This window comes from Aedes albopictus, chromosome 3 (assembly GCF_035046485.1).
Source record: "Aedes albopictus strain Foshan chromosome 3, AalbF5, whole genome shotgun sequence".
Lineage (NCBI taxonomy): Eukaryota > Metazoa > Arthropoda > Insecta > Diptera > Culicidae > Aedes > Aedes albopictus.
The window spans coordinates 145,906,050-145,926,083 of NC_085138.1; the positions used below are offsets into that span (position 1 = coordinate 145,906,050).

General features: G+C 43.1%; 1 protein-coding gene across 2 annotated transcripts in view; it reads left to right on the forward strand.

The window, feature by feature from the left end:
• The window catches only part of LOC115271075 (uncharacterized), a 318,130-nt gene that overhangs the window by 174,327 nt on the left and 123,769 nt on the right, over positions 1-20,034 (forward strand). For both annotated transcript variants that reach the window (XM_062842141.1, XM_062842142.1), the window contains exon 3: positions 15,404-15,507. In XM_062842141.1, the coding sequence (XP_062698125.1) occupies positions 15,404-15,507 (104 nt within the window). The remainder of the gene's footprint in view (positions 1-15,403; positions 15,508-20,034) is intronic.

Here is a 20,034-nt window from a genome sequence, read left to right on the forward strand (position 1 = left end):
TTCTGTCGACTTGCTTGATTTTGTTGTTGAGGCTGCGCCTCCATGAGTCTCTGGGCGCATCCCGCTCTGGGGTGTCCCGCTGATTTCCAATCTAACGCTGCCCCTTCGTAGAGTGTGGCCGACTCACCTCCAGTTTCGCTCCCGAACTTTTATCGATATCGGCTTTTGGTGACATCGACGATGGAGCTAAACGTTGGAGATCCTATTGTGAGGCCACCATGTATGAATTATATACCGCAGGCAGCCAGTTCGAAGTCATTTAGGTGCTTCATGGTAATGTGCTGCCACAGCAACCCATCAAGATTTGGTTCACGATCAACCGCACATACCAGGATTCATTGATTTGCTCCAGAATGATGCGGAGCGTGACCATATGGTCCACACAGGTTCGTCCGGCACGGTATCCTGGTTGCTGTCGGAGAGTTGCGGTAATCTTCTCCTGTATCCGGTGAGGATCACTTTGCAGCGGACTTTGAGAGCGATACACAGCACCATGATGCCCGCCAATTATCGCATACAGCCACCCTTTTTGGGTACCTTCACTAAGACGCCTTGCATCCAGTCGGCCGGAAATGTCGTGGTTTCCCATATGTTGCAGAATAATTGATGCAGCAGTTGTATGGATACTACGGGGTCAGCTTTGAGTATCTAATCCGATATGCGATCGACCCCTGGGGCTCTGTTCGATGTCATGCTACGGATGGCTGTTTCTATCCCCTGCAATGATGGAGCCTCGGTGTTGACACGGGTAATGCGTCGAAACCTTGGCGGATCATGCTGGGGTGTTGATGGCGTGGCCAACATTTGAAAAAGGTTTCCAAAGTGCTCGTACCAGCGTTCCAACTGGTCAGCCGGGTCGGTCAATAACTGTCCAGACGTGTCTTCTACGCTTTTTTGTCCGGTCTACATGAGCGTTTCACTTCCTTCTCGAGAGCCGAATGGCGCTGACAAACTACGGCTTTGGCTCCTCGTGTTTTCGCTCGCTCTATCGCGGTTCTGGCGATCCTTCGCTCCTCTATCTTTCTTCAGGTATCATGTGTGATCCACTGCTTTCTACCTTCCGGAATATCCGCAGCACGATGTTATTGTTGCCACAAAACTCTGCAAACAGCTCACCGTTCTCGCTCATTTCTCCGAGACCATGACGTGCTCATTAGGCCGTGTCGATTTTTGCAAAATTGCGAATACACAGTAGTATCTGTAGTAGGTCAAGAATAATCTGGTGATTCATCAATTAGTTTGTGATTTCTTCGCTAGGTGGCACTTGTTGTCAAGTAAAGTTTCAAACTTCTATACCTCGCGATCCACAGCAGATAAAGAAGTGTCGTCACTGGCAAAGTTCTTTAGGAAATCAAGACCTATCTGGTGATTCAACCATTAGTTTGTGATTTCGCCACTAGGTGGCGCTAGTTGTTAAGTAAAATGTTAAACTTCTCTAGCTCGCGATCCAGAGCAGATAGAAAAGTGTCGTCTTCGGCAAAGTTCTTCAGGAAGTCAAGAACAATCTGGTGATTCAAAAATTAGTTGGTGATTTCGCCACTAGGTGGAACTAGTTGTCAAGTAAAGTTTTAAACTTCTCTATCTCGGGATCTAGAGCAGATAGAAGAGGGTCGTCTTCGACAAAGTTCTTCAGGAAGTCAAAACCTATCTGGTAATTCAACATTTAGTTGGTGATTTCATGGTAAAGTTTTGAACTTCTGGCTACAATTATCCTCTCATTAATAGGTTCGCACTTCATGAGCATTGCGTGGGCGTGAGCGCTGAGCAGGAAACTTATTCAATGGTGGCGAGGAGTGTGTTCACCTCGTAGACCAGAATTTGACTCGACGCCAATTTGTGTTCTCCAAAGTTCGGCCAACGGACTTCGCTCAGTTCTAGGATCTCAAGCTGTTTACGACATGCCTCATTGGCTAGTTATGCCAGTTTACCCTGCTAGGCTAGGGTACATACATTCCAAGTTTCAATTCTCGTCTGTTGTTTCGCGTTAAAAGTCGTTGCCGTTCATAATCTTTCATTTTCGGTTTCTGTAACGGTTTTTGGGATTCGAGAACAGTAGGTTGTTGGTCAAAGTTCCCCTATCCACCGTCGTGGAACTGCCACCTTAGGTATTGCTTCCGGTGGAAGAGCATTTCATACTCAGCCGCTGTATGCCAGAACAGACGTTTAAGCCGCACCTTCTTTGTTGAACAGACGCTCGGGTCGTACTTACTCAATCTAGCTGAAGTCAGAAGGACAACAGTGCCCAGGCTGCACTACCAACGAAGCACACAACTCTTAGCTGGCGGTCTTTGTCATCGCTTTAGCCGTGGAAGCATGAGGTAGGAACTTGTGACGATCAGAACTATGTTGGACACTCTGCTTATCGACTCACCGTTTTTTAGCCCGTTAGCTAGGTAAGCCTAAGCAAACATCAAGAAAATGACATCTTTGACAATTTCAGATGAGGAAATTATCACTTTACCAGTAATATTTTGATCCGAGCCAATTTTCTTTCCAGAAGAGGAAGACTTTCGATGTTAAATCTCCGCTACTCGCTGGAGAAACCTTAAATGTTCTAATTGATTGCACTAACTAACTTCACTGATCTTCTGCAATATCACTTGAATTTCTGTATTTAAGAGAGGGAACATGGGGGGCATTGATCCACATCAGTTTGTCTCATGAGTCTGGTTGAAGCAAATAGCGACCAAAGCGTAGGCGATAAAAATATCGAGAAAATTGAAGGCGATTGATTCTGAAAAGCCGTGAATCCGACAAAATAGCTTCCCGACTAGAAAAATTATATCAAGTTTATATCATATTGTGTTGTGATGTTATAATATTTTTCTATAACTTATTATGTTATAAACAAGATGCAGGATGATGTTAAAATAACTAAAATTGTAACAAAAAGTACACTAGTCTAATCAAGATTATAACCTATTTTTTTAAAATCATATCAAAATTATAACAAAATATTATATGAATTTTAGCCACAGGATTTGTTTTATTCCATGTTGGGCCACAGGATTACTAGTTTCTATTAAAATTTGATACAGTTTTGTAACGCAATTTTTCAATTGTCAAAGACTCAGAATTAAATTACATATAATAAAATGAGTTATCAAACAACATTTATAACATAACATGATATAATTGAGTTATAGTAATTTTAAAACTCAAAGGATGTTGAACATGATTATATCACAATGAGATATGAATATCATGATGTGTTAAAATTATGCTATATTTTTGTTACAATTTTCTAGTCGGGTTCACTGAAAGTACAGTGAGGTTCGAACAAATCAGTACAAGCGCACCATAGCGGACGTCATCACTCCAAGACTCCGTCCATAGTACAACCAAATTCAAAATACAACAAGAAAACGAGCATATAATCCTTGGGAAAAGTTAAATACATAACCAAAACTGTTGGGTTACAATGCAATTGCCGTTCTTGCTGCCGTTAAAAGACTGCCGAAAATACCCCCTCTGCCGATTACAAATAAATCAATCAAATATGTTTGATATTTTGACATCTATCAATCATCTACAAATATCTGAATCACTCCTGGAATATTGTATTTTTGATTATTTATTTATTTAACACACCTCACTTATCGTATTTAGCTCAGACTACCAGCCATCAGCGTCGGCAAAATTCAAAGTACACCTCCCTGATAGAGTGCAAACATATTTCCTCAAAAACTCTCGAAGCACACTCACTACAATCCACTCGATGACTGACTTCGCGAACTACACTATACCTACATGGACCGATTCGCGTTGAAGGGTCTTCACACCGACATCGGTGTGCGCTGCTGAAGTATCAATTAAGACTAGATCTCTTGTACCTCTCTACATCATACCACCGTAAGCGCAAGTGAGGAGTACCAATAACAAATGATCTTCTTTTGGAGAACCTTGCGCCGAAGCTAATCTGGTGCTAATTTGACACTTGGAGGATAAGGGGCCCATATAGCCGAGGCGGTAAACGCACGGGTATTCAGCATGACTATGCTGAGGGTGACGGGTTCGATTCCCGGTCGGTCCAGGATCTTTTCGTAAAGGAAATTTCCTTGACTTCCTTGGGCATAGAGTATCTTCGTGCCTGCCACACGATATACGCATGCAAAATGGTCATTGGCAGAGGAAGCTCTCAGTTAATAACTGTGGAAGTGCTTATAGAACACTAAGCTGAGAAGCAGGCTTTGTCCCAATGAGGACGTTACGCCAAGAAGAGAGAGAGAGAGGATAAGATCATAAGTCGCTGCGGGAGTCTTTGGAGTCCTCATCAAACTCCCGGACATTGACGGCATTGTCGATTGAATGTCGTCGGCTGGCTGCGTGTTTGATATGATGTTGGATCAGCACGAAACGTCTGTCAGTTTCGAACGGGATTAAATGTGCTAACCGAAGTTGAGGTGTTACCAAACCAATTCAGTTCCGGGGGGGCTGAAAAACCCGACAATTATTCATTATTGACTGATGGTGATTTGCCAAATGAATCGAGAATACGCGGCGTATTTTGTGGAATGTGATATGGCTTCGAGCGGTAGAGTTTTGTTAAAAGCAACATACACCAAAACCTCTATTTAGGTAACGAGTCGGGACTGCCTAAATAGAATTTTTACCTAAATGGATTCATTACCTAAATGGTTTCAGTTCATTACCTAAATGGAGTACAAGGTTGCAAAGAAGTTTAAGAAGGGAGAGTTACTAGGAGATTTAAAGGATGTCATGCTAGGGTCATGTGGAGGGACATTCAGATGGCTTTCAAGAAGTTTCAGGGGGGGTGGGTTTTCAGGAGGGGAGGGGTTTCAGGGGCGTTTTCGGGGGATTTGGAGGGTCTTAGATCAGAATTGTCATTCAAATGACACGAAATACCCTGCAAAATTCCGCCAGACTGAAAAGATATTGAATGTCGGGTCAATCTTTATCGTATTTAGGGCCATTTTTGGACCAACATCGAACATCTGTTGGGTCTATGTTGGGTTTGGTGGCCAAAATAAAAACAGGTGAATGATAGGTTGATGTCGGGTTTGACGTCATCAATGCAATCAAATTCCATTTAGGTAACGTTACCTAAATGGAGGGACCTAAATAGATTTTACCTAAATGGAGGTTTGAGTGTACTTAATTGAATCGTGTTCTGTCGTTCAGAACTTTCAAATGCGTGGAATCTCTCCCGACAAAAAAAAAAATAAACGTATCGAACTTGTTCCCACATACTACAATGTTACCCGATCGCGAGACACCTATCGGAGATTGTTATCTCCAAATGGTTTCAATTTTCAATTCGAATCTCCAAATGCTGCTGCCTGCCGTTTCAATTCCCTACACGTCGTCCGTTCCGCACTAGTATCGTGGGGTGGCCACCGAGGCTGCGTTGGGTGAGGTTCGTTGTTTGTAAATCTTTTGTAAGCGTAAATAAAGTTCTCAGTTTTCAACCAGATGGGCACTCTACGCTCGCTCCGATGTTACGTTGTCGGATTCCAGCGTTCCGCTTTTCGGTTCAGCTTTCTCCTCTACATCTCCCTCGGGTTGTTATTGTTCTCGGGGCCAGCATCCGTCGATGCTCAACCGCGAAGTTAATTCCATGTTCCGAACGATACCGTGTTCGATACGTTTTTCATCTGTTAGATAGGCTCTGATTCTGGATCTGGACTGCCAAATGGGTGGTGATGGCAGCCGGTAGCGGAGATCCCGCCGCACAGATTAGGCGTGCTAAATGCTCCTCAATGTTACGCAATGTTTCGGCCGACTTTGGTCCGACGACGCATTCCCCGACGGAGTGTAACCGGAGATTCTGGGTTTGTGGATTTGGTTCGCTGCCAAAGGCACGCAGTAACTGTTTGGCGAGGTTGTTTTCAGGTTCACTTCATACTAACATGCATTCTAACCGTTGCGTTGTGGTAACATTTCAGATTCTGCTTTCGGGCGGGTCCCATGAGAGGGATAGTTTGCGATTCCTAGAATTGTGCCAGTTGGTCGCTGGGTTCCCATAGCCGTTGATGCATCGGCTGTGTATAATTAGATTTCTCTTTCGTGCAATTCAGAGAGGACTCAGCGTTGGATTCATTGGTGTAAAACGATCCATTCAGCTGCCTTTGGGATCGGATCAATCACCGTAATCAACCGAAAGTGGAACAGATTAGTGCGGCGATTGGAAATCGATTAGGGATTTTATTACGGTGCGCTTTCACGATGGCATTGGCGGTTTTGCGGTAATGAGTAGCTATTAACTTGGCCAATGGGGTGTTGTGAAAACAGCTCAGGACCACCCAGAAATGGGACAAGGACATTGTTGGGTTACTTCAGGCTCTTTATTTTAACTCTTTGGAACCGAGTTGTTTCGCCGTTCCTGCCGAAACCTCGCTTGTCACAAACATTTTTGTTGTGCTCGGTTTCATCACTGAAGCCCTCGACTCAAAAAAATCAAGTCATAATATTTGAACATGAGAAGTTGACGCATATCTTTAAGTTCCGAATGAACTGAGCCATTTGATTATGGAGTCATTCACTTAAGCTGTTAGCACACAGGGTCAATCATTTAACCCTGTGTACTTCAGGCCGTACCACGTGAACAGAAAATCCTTGGTTGTTTTACCGTGGGCAAGCGAAAACATTTGTTGTTTTTCTAGAGAATGGGACAGATCATCCCTTCCTTCCACCCCTGCGGTAACTGTTCGGTTTCACAGACAGGTGGCCAACTTTTCCGCGCCCATCTTGATGAGTTCTACTGCGATACCATCCATACCAGCCGCGTTGTTGTTTGAGCTGGTGGATGGCATCCTTAACTTCCCTCAGCGTGGGAGTTGGTTCGTTCCCGTCCTCTGCTGCACCAACATTTCCTTCGCTGCCTTGATTTTCTCGTGGCTATATTATCTTCGTCATTTAGATGCTTGTCGAAGTGCTACTTTCAATCACATCACATTTGTCCGTCAAAAGCTCTCATCCTTATCCCTAAAGATTTGCGGAACGAAACCTTTGGGGAATACGTTGAGCTTCTGGTAGAGCTTACGTATTTCTTGCGAACGGCACAGTAGTCCCATTTCCTCACACTTCGCTTCTTCCAGGCGTAGGCGCCGCTTTTTCTCCCAGAAGAAGTAGGTCTGCTGCTTCCGCTTCTGACTGTATCGCTCCACATTCTGCCGGGTTCCATGCTGCAGAATTATCATCCACGATGCATCCTTCTCCTCCAAAATCACTCTGCACTCCTAGTCGAACCAATCGTTTCGTCGGGAGTGCGTATGTTGTGGGATATCTCCAATTTATTTTTGGGGTTTCTCGAAGAATTCCTTCTGAGATTCCTCCAGAAGCTTCATCTGGTTCTGGGATTTCTAAAGATTTTTTTTCTACGATTACCCAGAAGTTCTTTGAAAGATACCTCCTTCTAAGGATTACCTCCTAGGTTTTCTCCAGAATTTTTTTTCAGGTTTTTTGTTAAGTTTCCACCAAGACATTCCTTTTGACATTCCTCCAGATTTTTTTTCGGGATTGCTCCATAAGCTCCTTCCGGAATTCCTCCAGGAACTCTTTCAAACCTTTCTACAAGAGTTTATTTCGGAATGCTTCCAGGAATTTCATCCAAAATTTCTCCAGAAGTACCTTCTGAGATTCCTACAGAACTTCATTCCTGAATTGTTACAAAAGTTCCAGGTTCTCAGATTTCTATAGAAGTTTTTTTTTCAAGATTGCTTCAAGCGTTGCTTCTAGGATTTCTCCTGGAATCCCGGAATTCCTTGTATGTCTTTTAGGATCCCTTTAGGAATTCGTTTCTGCCCAAGCAGCACACAAGTCACAGAGGAGTGTCAACAGCGCAGGTTTTTGGTTAAACACGAGTCATTTTCAAATTATTCTGCCTTTGAGTTAGAATTACATGAATGTAGCTCCTGTACAACCAAAAACCTGCGCTGTAGACACTTCTTTGTGACTTGTGGGCGAATATACCTCTGCATCTGCACAAATTCATGCGGATGTCAGAGTGCTAGTAGGATATGGTTGGCAAAGGGTTCACCAAGGATGGAAGAAAATCACTTCTAACGATAAATGATACACCCTACGAACAATCAAAGATAGCCGTTGCTCTTGCGGTAGCATGATGCGACACCCTCGCGCTGTGCTCGTATCACAGAGCAATCAATAATTGAAATTGAAACATCAATTATTGATGTTTAAACATCTAATTCACGCTTTATCGCGGGATCTATCTTTATCAGATCATGTTACAAGCCGCGATAAACTTTATTCATCACGATTATGGGCACTTTTGCACCCGGAACCAAAATTCATGATCTGAAATATTACATTCATATGCAGATCGTGAAGCTTCAGCAACAAGAATGCACAAAAAGTGATCGAAAATCGAAATTTATCATTTCGACTTCATGATAACGATCGCATCGCGGCCGCACATGCCGAGCCATTAATTTTTCGCCGACCATGGTTTGTTATGAATGCTTGACGACAAAATTCTATCGTTGTTGCTATGACCGCGCGATGCCTTCCAACCGCGACACATTTGGGATCCTATCATGATCACTAGATTTCCATCCTTGGGGTTCACACATTGGTGCGTGGATGCCAAGCGAAACTGAAAGATTAGTATGTATATTCCTCTAAAATGCGCCACAGATCGCTTGATTTCACATATATAAGGGAGGGAGAAAGTATATGAAAAGATGCAAAGTAGAAGGAAAGGGAAGGCCCAGGGATTGAATCCAGGACCTTCTGCATACGAATCAGAAGCGGTAGCCATTAGACCACCAAACCCGTCTACTAACCTAGGTTTCAAAAGGAGAAGCGGCAAAAGTCAGCCGGTCAATGGGGGCATAGCAAAAGTATTCACGTGTTCACCTTGATTCCGGACTGTCAGAGAGCTCATCAGAGCATAGTTGATACGCGGCAAGAACTTTCGGTACATGTTCTTTCTTGATTCTTTCATGGTGAATACGTCAAATACAGGATGTATTTGCGCACTTCACTTTCAATCATATTCCGATTCTTCTTCTGTTCATTCACACGGAAATAGCTAGCATGCTCCTTTTTTGCCGCTTATGATAGATTGGCCGACATAGGGTATTGGTTCCCTTATTAAGCATGTGGCTCCCATTTTCATCCTACGAATAACAAAGGATTGAAGCGTTGTTTGTTTTGTTTCATATTTTTGTATTTTTTGTCAGAAGTGAGTCCGCATGAAAACAAAAAGAACGGAATCAATCGGTGCCGTAATAGCTTGTTTTCGAATATGTAGAATTAGTATAGGAGCATGAGATTACTGATATAACACACATACCCTATAATAAATCCGACCTCCATCGTCATGTTGTTGGTGATCATTCTAGTAGGATGGCTTTCCAGTCTTGGCAAAAATAGTATACATTCAACAGTCGAAACGTAGTTAACAAGTTACTAAACACCGTCACAAGCTGCAGCAGCTTATGTAGTACTTATTTCGTAAATAGCTTCATGTCGTTCATAAAAAGGTGTGTTAAATTCTTGCACTCCTTCTTGCACTTTTCAAAACACGAACAAAAACTCACTTCCGAGTAAATTAGGTTTAAAGTTTTTTACCAATTTATCATCCCATACAAAATGTATGGAGTATCAAAATGAACCAAATTTTCTTCGAATTATTGTATTTGGGGCTGTCCATAAACCACGTGGTCATGAGGGGGGGGGGTTCGGCCAATGACCATTTTGTATGGACGAATAAAAAAATTTGTATGGACTAATGACCACGTGGTTTATGGACAGGCACTTTCTTCTAATCATCCTAAAAACAATCTTAAAAAAAAATCCATGAAGCTTTAAATCGAGGCGACCATCTGCACCGGCAGGTAGTACCCGTGCGCCAGCTAGGAATTTCCCAAATCCGATCGGAACGAATGGTCCAAACGTATACCAGACGGCGTGACTGTGTTCAACCCGACAGTTTTAAACTTGTACAAAATTGTGTAACTTGTTGATTAACGTATCGAGCCCTGAAGATGGTCCAATAGCCGGACCGAAACGTCGGCGATGATAAATAATTAATCAACGCAATTTATCAGACTGCAAGCCGAAATTCTCTAGGTAAAATCAATAGTCATTCAGTCGAATCCTATAATTTAAATCTAAAGAATTGTTCGATATGCTCAGCTAAAAATCGTTAATATGGTCACTTAAACCCCTATGCATCTGGGCCCACTAGCTTTACCATATGCGCTGGTCTTCCGTGACTACGTTCCCCGCGCCATTCAGTTGATCATTAGTTGTTCATTGAAATTTTGCTTCCACCTTTTAATCACCTTACGTCTGTCCCGTCTGTTCGGATCAAATCGGCGCAAACAATTTTTGTGAATCGGCCTTTTATTGTGGCAGCGGAACCAACATATCAGGACCTTTAAGCAGCTCGTAATTCAAGGAGATCCCCTTCACCGACGCAGCAGCGTCCCAAACCAAGCGGACTTTGCCCGGTTTCCTTGGGTTAACCACGACGTTCAGCGGCAGATACCACGCAGTTCGCTGTGGTGTCTCCGCCAGCTCCACGTCAGTTGCTTTGTGACCGTATCCCTTCGACTGGTATTCCTCTATCTGCCGACACACGTTCTCCTTCAGCGCTGGGCATCGCTCCAACTTCCGATCAAGTGCCTTCATCCTTTTTTTTTTTTTTTTTTTTTATTCCTTGTTGGGTATATAAGTCACTGCGACCTGTTTTTAGATCTATTGTGACAAATGCCCCAGTTTTGTTTAGCTATGTCAAGTTGACGTATCACCATTGGAGTTAACAATAATCAAACCTTGACTGTAAGCATGATCCCAACACGGTGCCACAGTTCGGATGAACTGTACTACCGCATTGGCGTTTGTTCTCCAGACATCAAGGGGTTCTATCAGCCCCTTGTCGAAGAACCTAATTCTTCTAGCTGCAATTGCCGGGCAACGGCACAACAAATGCTCCGAGTCTTCTGTGTCTATGCCGCAAAAGCGACATAAATCATCTTGAAGTTTTCCAATTAGCTTCAGATGATACCGGCTCGGACAATGACCTGTTAGAAGGCCAGTAAAAGAACTAAGATCTTTTTTAGAAAGTTCTAGAATTTTACGAGTACTTGAAACGTCCGGCTTTATGAAACGTTTCGACTGCCTCGCAATAGTGGTGTTTTCCCAGTTGGATTTTATTTTCTCATGTTCCCATGCTTTAAACTCCATTCTGAGAAAACAACCAGACACACCACAAAATGGTTCAGGCCCTATGAATTGATGAGACGATCCAAGTCTTGCTAACATATCGGCTTGTTCATTTCCTTCAATTCCACAGTGCCCTGGAACCCAAAATAGCTTCACCTGATTACGGCAAGCTAACTGTTGAAGTGACTGAATACACTCCCATACAAGTTTAGAAGAGCATGTTGCTGATTTCAAAGCATTTAGAGCTGCTTGGCTATCAGACATCATGCCAATTGTTGAATGTCTGTAGTTTCTGCGTAAGCAAATATTACTGCATTCTAAAATCGCCTGGACTTCAGCTTGAAAAACTGTAGGCCACTTGCCCATAGGAATTGATATGTTAATCCCGGGGCCAGTCACGCCTGCCCCTACTTGATCGTTCAATTTTGAACCATCAGTGTAAAATACGATTGATCCTGGGTGTAGTTCTGGGCCACCATTTGTCCACAGATTTCGCCCTGGATTAATCACTTCAAAAGAGCGTTCAAAATTGTATCTTTTGCTCATCCAATCACTATTATTTACGACGAGAGAGCCGATACTAATAGTTTTCAGAATACTAAGATGCCCTCTCAGGTCACCATCAAAGAGTTGCGTAGCTCTTTTGATTGATGCAGCGGAAGTAGGTGAAGTAAAGTGTCAAGCGCTTTAGACGGTGTACTTCGCATTGCACCAGTAATTGAAAGAGTAGCTAATCTTTGAAGTTTTTCCAGTTTCTTCTGTGCTAACCTTTCATTTGTTTTAGGCCACCAGACCAGTGACGCATAGGTAACTCTGGGTCTCACAGTTGCCGAATAAATCCAGTGGATCATTTTCGGTTTCAATCCCCACTTTTTACCAAAAGTCTTTTTACTGATCCATAGAGCACTTGTAGCTACATGCTCAAGATGTAAATTCCAATTTAGTTTGCTGTCAAGATAAACTTCATCCTTCGGTCGGCCATAGGGTAACTGTCGGGAAATCGCCTTTCGTCGCTTCGCCACAGAAGACCTGTTTCGAAACGATTTCCCACTCGCTTCGTCGTCGACTCGAATATCTGTCGAGCCCGCTTCTCTTCCGATGGCTCTGGTACGATGAACGATGTGTTCGACGCTTCTTCCAATACGTATTACTCCCGCATCATGTCATGGAGCTCCTGATTGCTCACTGGTGTGAAGGAGTGAAGATTCAGGTACGTCTGCAGCATAGGTCTCCGCTTTTCGGAACCGTAAATCGCCCAGCCCATCTTCGACCGAACGGCGATCGGCTCATTCGGCTTTCCAACACGTGACTCCAGCGGCGCGAACAGATGCAGATTGTCCAGCCCGATGAGGATCGTAGGCACACCTGACGGAAAGTCCTTTACCGGCACTCCCGCGAGATGTGAGTATCGTTTAACCACCTCTGCGTACTGGATGTTCTGTTTGGGCAGCTGCAACTCTGATACCGTTCGCGTATTGAACAGCGGATACTTCTCCTTCGAGCCCTTCGCCGACATGGCAACCTCGTTCTCAAGCCGGTTGATGTTGCCAGTCCACGTGACTATCAGCGGCTCGAGTGTTCCTTCTGTCTTCTGCCGTTTCGCCACTGCATCATCCACCAGCGTCGCCGACGAACCTTAGTCCAGAAACGCGACGGTATCGTACTGTCGCTTGCCGACGTAGAGCGTCACCGACATCATTCGAAAGATCACCGTGCAATCCGACTTCGCTTTTTGCAGCTGCACCAATTCTTCTACGCGGTGCAGCAGAGGTTGATGACCCTCCTGGCAATTACGCATTATACAGCTGATCTCCGACGAACACCGACCTCCACTGTGTTTGTTTAGGCAGATTCCACAAAGTTTCTGCCTCTCGACTTCGCGTAGCCGCTCCGCGACGTTCATTCGCCTGAACTCAGCGCAGTTACGGATGAGATGATCCGTTCGCTTGCATAACAAACAAGGTCGGCTGGCCATCTCGCTACGAGAACCTTCGCTCTGCTTCCGCTCGGATTCGTGCACATGCACAAACTCCTTTTTCCTCGGATTCTCTCTCCCTGGCCGCGCTCGCTCATTCACTGACAGCGTTGAGAACTCCGTCACCTCGGAGGCGTCGGAAACGATGTCGGTTGTGAATCGAGTGAACATCCTCAGCGGACTGTCCACTCTGCCATGCTTATACCGGACCCAATCCAGCATGTAGCTCGGCGGCAATTTGTCGACCAGCTCCTGCACTAGCATCGGGTTGTTGAGGTGGTCGCTGAGCTGTGCCGCCTCGAGATGATCGCACAATTGCTTTACGGTGATGCCGAAACTTATGAAGGTTTCCAGCCGATCGGCTCTCGGCGCTGGAGCGTTTCTCACCTTCGTCAGCAGCGTCTTCAACAGCTTCTCCGGCTTTCCGAACATGTTCCGTAAATCGGCAATCACGTCCGGAACTGAGTCTGGTAGAACGAGCCTGCTTCTTACAGCTTCCAGTGCGTCACCTTGCAAGCAGTCCTGTAACCGCTTCAGGTTCTCCAGATTCGAAAATCCGCACGCCGCCGTCGTGTATTCGAAGCTGCTAATGACAGCGGCCAGACTTCTGCTTCTCCCCGAAACTTTGGAAGGTGTTGCGACACTGCTTTTCGAGCAGCTAGTTGCTCCCTGGAGATACGACCAACGCTTGGCCCTGGCCCTTCAGCACATCTGCTTCTCCGCAGACTGCTATGCGGGCTGTTTTCCGCTCGATCGTCTAGCTGCTCTCCGTAGATTCGGCCAAATCTTGGCCCCGGCCCGTTAGCAAGTCTGCTCCTTCGCAGACTGCCTCGCCGGCTGTTCTCCGCACGAACGTCTTTGAACGACTCGTCGCTGCTGCTGTCGCCATCCCTTTCGCTGTCCTCACTTGAGCCATCTTCGAATTCCGTGATCACCGGCACTTTCGACATTGGCTTTGGCTTGCCAACTTGCGTCGAGCATCCCGCTCCAAAGTGTTCGTCTCCTTTCGGGTACGCTCCCCGAAAATCCGCGGTCGACGGCTTGTCGACTGCCGCTGACTGATCCTTCAACCACTCCTTAACTCTCTTCTTCGGATGGTCCTCCGAAGCTTCACCAACAGCGCTTTCTTGGCCTTTCAGCGCGTTGACTCGGTTGACGCTGCTCGTAAACTGCCTTCGAATCGCTTCGCGCTTCTTCACGAACTCTTGCTCTGCTGCCAGTTGGGCGTTCAGCAACTTCTGTTCGTGCTCCAACTGCTGATCCTCCATTTCGCGTTGAACCTGGAGTTCCAGCTCACGCATCTCCTGTTCTTGCCTCTGCTGCTCTTCCTTCCACGCCTTCTGCCGAGCGAGTAGCTTCTTCCGCGCCGCCATCTGCTTTGCAAAGGCCTTCTCCTTGGCGAGTTGCTCCTCTTCCAGCTGCTTCTCAATCGGATCCACATCAGAACCAGCTCCCAGCTCGGACCCTCCATCGCTTCTTTGGCCGGACTTCTTGCTCCGCTTCTTGGCCACTGCATCCGGCACTTGCAGCTGCTGCGCACTACTTGGGAGACACTGCGGGCACCGCCAATCACTGTTGACAACCACTTGATCAACACCAGCGCAAGAAAAATGTGCCCAGTGTAGACACTTCCCACATTGGACCCAGTTTACGTCCTTAGACATCGACTGTTAGGACGACTTGTCGCGGAACAAAAACCACACATCAGTTGCAGCTTCTACTTCAAGCAGCTCCAATACTGCAAATTTATTTAATTGTTATTATATTGATACATTGTTAAATATTACGTATTTTATCTTACAATATAGTATTTGTTCCCGGGACAAATGTTTCTCCTAACAGGAGTGCTATTCCTATCCTGCTCACGAACCAAACGACACTGCCGAGTTGTAAAATTATAGGCACCGTCGGCCCTGCCGCCGCTGCTTTCATGCTCCACGCTTGCTTCATTGTTACCAGTTCAACCATCATCAAGCGTACTGAAACTTTACGCAACACCGTCCATTCCATACACATACATTTTTTGTAAATAAATTATTTTGAGAAAGGCTGAAGAATCAACAGTAATATAAGATAATATAATAAAAGCAATGGAAGTTCTAATTTGAAGCTAAAATTCATATGATTCCACTGGAATCTTATTGATCTCATTGAAACCATAATGAGAAATATTAGTGTTTATATTATGAATTACATACATCCAAAGTTAACACTGGCAAGTCAGTTCAGTTCAATTCTAACTTCTAACCGATTCCTCCTTTTCTCCCATTGCAGCCATTCTCCAGCGAACAACTGTGGCCGCCGGTCAGATCAGGATACAAGGCGTTGCAACCTGTTTGTTTCTCTGCATGGACACCTGTGGGACGGTCTACGGTTCGGTGAGTCTATTTTTACTTTTTCCATTCACCATTCATCGGCCATCATACAAGCGCTGCTATCAGAAATCAAAACATTCATTGGGTCATACCGCTTACAAAAGTAGAAAAAAATCACTCCATATTGGTCGGGCATTAGCATATAAATCCAATCGAATTAAAAGGTTATTAGTGCGAGCTCGGCGGCGGTGTGGTGCGGTGATACCGAATCGCTTTCCTATCAAAGGTCACCAATGCACAACACCGAAACACTTCTTCCGAACTCGTAAAATTTGAAACCTCACTCCGGGCGAACGCCTGGCGCCTCGAAAAGGGTTCTCATCGCAGGCGAACCACGTCGAGCAAGGGTGCACCACTATCTTCGATCTAAATATTTGATCTAGCTTGGTTCTGATTGCCCTCTCTCTGTTCAAATATTTGAGGACACCGACGAATCCCAGTCAGTGCATGCACTGACTCCATCGGGAAAAAGGATTAATTTATGACCCGGCGCTTCCCAACATTGTAGGTTAAACACCCAAACAACCGACTAATTAAACATTGGAAATCAATATCGAAAAGTTGGGGTTTGATTAAAATCTTCGGATCGGTTCAAAAGAGTTAAACAGACAAAAAAAATGAAATTCCTTACTTTTGATGTTGTTTTTTTTTTCTTGTGGTTTGCTTTCCAAGACGAAAGGTCGCTGTAAAGATAGATTTCTTTTCACGCTTGTTACAAATACTGGGAAAAGCGGAGTGCTGCCCGACAAAATAGGAAACAGAATGTCCTTTCACGGCTATTTTGGGCTATTTCTTTTGTGAGGACCTTCTGCGTCTATGGAGTGGATCCTTACGCTTTGAAGTGTGAATTAAGGTAATTGATATGGGTTTTGCTGGAGGGTGATTGAACGCATCCTTTGTCAAGTTCATCTTGTATTGATTTTCTTCCTCGGGAAATGTTTCTACAAACAAGTTGTGACCGTTTTGCGGTCATTGGCCTCTAGAACTTTGCTGAAATTTTGCTTCTAACAGTTTGTTTACAGATTGTTAGTGTTATGGTATTACTTAAAAGAATGCTTTGAAGACACGTTCTGCCCCTCATCCACGTAGTTTCTAAGCCAACAATGGTAACGTACTCTCCAACGGAGTGGGAACTTTCACAAATCACCGGTGATTAATTAGGTTCTAAGCTTCCCGAGTTCGAAAATCCCTCGTCAAACTGGAAAAGACAGAAGATTAATAATAATGGCTGCTGATCGCCAGTCGATTGATTTTGGAGAACTCACAATGTGAAACCCAGCGTGACGACGACGACGAAAGTGACAGAAAACACGCTTGCATTCCGAGAACTTCAGCTTCAGAGAAGATGAAGCCAAACCCGCCGTCTACCGGGTGCTGTCCCCCTTGAACTGCACCAGTCAATCGACAGACGAACAACCGATTGAGAGTGTAATGAGCGATATCGATTACATCGAACCGTTAAAGAAATCCGAAGAAAACGCACCATCAGTCGGCACTTCGTAGCTGGGAGAAATTCGAAGAGCTACCCCTCTTCTACGGCAATCGGCTGGCTTACAAGACCAGAAGGCATCACGAGAATACCTACGCACCTTGTGCCACCAGTCAGTATAGTAGGGACCAACGGAGAACACGAGTGGTAGAAAGTGTCACCTCATAACAATGTTAATCAATCAAATTAACACCGAAGTGACAAAAACGAAAGAGAATGCAGCAATGACATCCATCCAAGTACAAGGGCTCGAGCCTAGGCGGGATTAGTTGAAAATCGAAGAAAGGGATCAGAAGAAATGAGGAATGAATAGCGTGAACATTGGCACCATGGGGTGTCTGTAAGAGTCTGACTTACAACGAGTCTGTCTTCTGGTTTGATTGTTCATGTTGTTAAGATCTGGAATGCGGTTTTGGGAAGTTAGTCTGGGAAGAAAAACAATCATAAGGTGCAAGCATTGTGATACAAGTAATAGGACGCAATCAGTGAAGTACTAGATTGAAAGCAGTGAGCTGGATTTTTGTATGGCGAGATGATCAATTCTCTTTCTCTATTTCTGCAATGAAATGGCGCAAACAGCGTGGGTTATATGATTTCTTGCCTAATTTGATGCTGTTTGAGCAAAAGTTTGGGCAACTGCGTTATTGAAGATGCAAGAAATAAATAATACAACAACAAAGATACCCAAACTTTTGCTCAAACAGCATCAAATTAGGCAAGAAATCATAAAACCCACACTATTTGCGCCATTTCATTGCAGAAATGGAGAATTGATCATCTCACCATACAAAAATCCAGCTCACTACTTTCAATCTAGTACTTCACTGATTGCGTCCTATTGCATATTCAGTTTTTACTTATAGCAGTTAGTTTTTGAAACGTGCAAAAAATTTTCTCAAAGTTTGACTGTTGGATTGAGCTTGATTGCCCACAAAGGATCACCGCAATCACCAGAAGGACTTTTTCTCGCAATTTTTTTTTTTGTTTTTTGAAATCTTTGTAGCAAATCCATTGGGGATATCTTTAGAAATTTCTTTGAGAATCTCTTCGACAGTTACTCTATATATATTGTCGGCAATTTCTTTGGGAATTTCCTAAGAAATTTCATTCTAAATTCTCTCAGCAATTCCAATTTCGCCATTCCGTTTGAAACATTTTTAATATTTTCTTTAGGAGTTGTTCCAGAAATTTCCGCCCAGACTGCCGCATCGACAATTCATTGAGGAATCAGGAAATCTCTTTGCTTATTCATCTATTCAATTCCTGTAGCAAATGCTCTAGTAATAACTCTGCGAAATTCTTTAAAAATTAATTTTTGAGTTTCTTCTGTTTTTTTCAGCATTCCTTTCCTTCATTTGAGCATTCCTTTTGCAATTTCTTTCTCATTTCCTTAAGAAAGGAACAGGAAACTTCTACGTAAACTCCTACAGAAACCGATTATTCAATTCGTTGAGCTTTTCTTTCGAAAATTCATTAAACAATCCCTCTTCGCATTTTTCTGGTAATATCTTTGGAATAACATTTTTGCCAATTAATTTGGAAATTCCAACAACAATTTCTACGGAAATTAAAGGAATGGCTTACGAATTATTCTTCAGATTTTCTTGGATCATTTTTTTAAATTTTTATTTACATTAAAATACGTGTTTGCTAATTCTACACTCTGGACCTTTTTATTTTTTTTATTCGTTTTCACTTTTGAAAACTTGTTCAGCATCTCTTTTGAAAATTAACTTCAAAAACTGCTTTTGGGAGAAACCTACGACGTTTCCTTTGGAATTTTTATCAGCAGTTGCTATGAAAATTTTAAAGGCTATTCCTACGGGATTTCCTACAGCAATTCCAATTGGAGTTTTCTGGAAATCCTTTTGGTAATTCCTCTGGCATACAGATTTTTTTTTATATATTTTTCAGCAATTCTTTTCAAATTACATTCGGAAGTTCCTTTGAAAATTTCTTCTTCCATTTTTGTGTAAATTCCTTAAGCAATTGCTTTGGAAATTTTTCCGAAAATCTTTTGGAAATTTCATACATTTTCTTTTGAAAATTGCCAAATTTTAAAAAGAGTTACTTAGAGAATTTGCAATGATTTTTTCGAAAAAAATCCGAAAGAAAATGCCAAAGAAGTATCCAAATAGTAGCTTGAAGAATTGCTGGATAATTTCCCTATGAAATTTCTGAAAAAGTTGTCGAAGAAACTACCAAATACATTGTAGAGGGATATTCTGCATGCTTTGACAGTAAAACTTCCAATGAGGCTTAAAGGAAATCAAAAATAAACTGCATCATGAATTCCCAGAGACATTACTGAAGCAGTTCACAACTGAAATACAAAAATTAATAAAGGAAATCAGATAAATTCTCAAAGAAATTTCTGATCAAATACTCAAAGGATTTATTGAAAAAAAAATACTTCCAAAACTTTGCCAAACAAATAAAGAAGAATTCTCTAAGATAATTATTGAAGTTTCCAAAGGAAATTTCATTTCCTTTGAAAATTAGTTTACCAATTACTTTGGAAATTGTTTCGATGATTATCCCTGCAAAGAATTTCCATAGAAATTAACTGATCTTTTCCCAGGGGAATAGCTAAAAAAATGTTCAAAAGAAAAAAAAAAATACAGAAGTAATCGTCTATGACATTGTTGGAATACACTTTTCTCTGTTTTCTTGTAGCTCTTTTAAGGAATTTACTTGTGTTTTTTCCAGGAATATGTACAAGCGTTATCAATAAAATTCCTACTTGTCTCCTAGAATTCTTTCGGAAATTTAGCTTGGACTTCTTTCAGAGATTCTTCAAGCGATTCCTCCAAGGGTTTCTTCAGAAATTTCTTCAAGAACTGCATGAGCAAGTACTCCAAAGATTATTTCAGCAAGTTCTTCAAGAATACCTTAAAGAAGATTCCGATGATTCCTACAGGAAAAGCTTTAAAGATTTTTTCAGCAGCACCTTCGAGGATTTTTTCAGAAATTCCTCCAACGATTCTTTCAGATTTTCGAAATTATTCCTTCAGGAGTTCCTACAAGTGTTGCAAAAAATC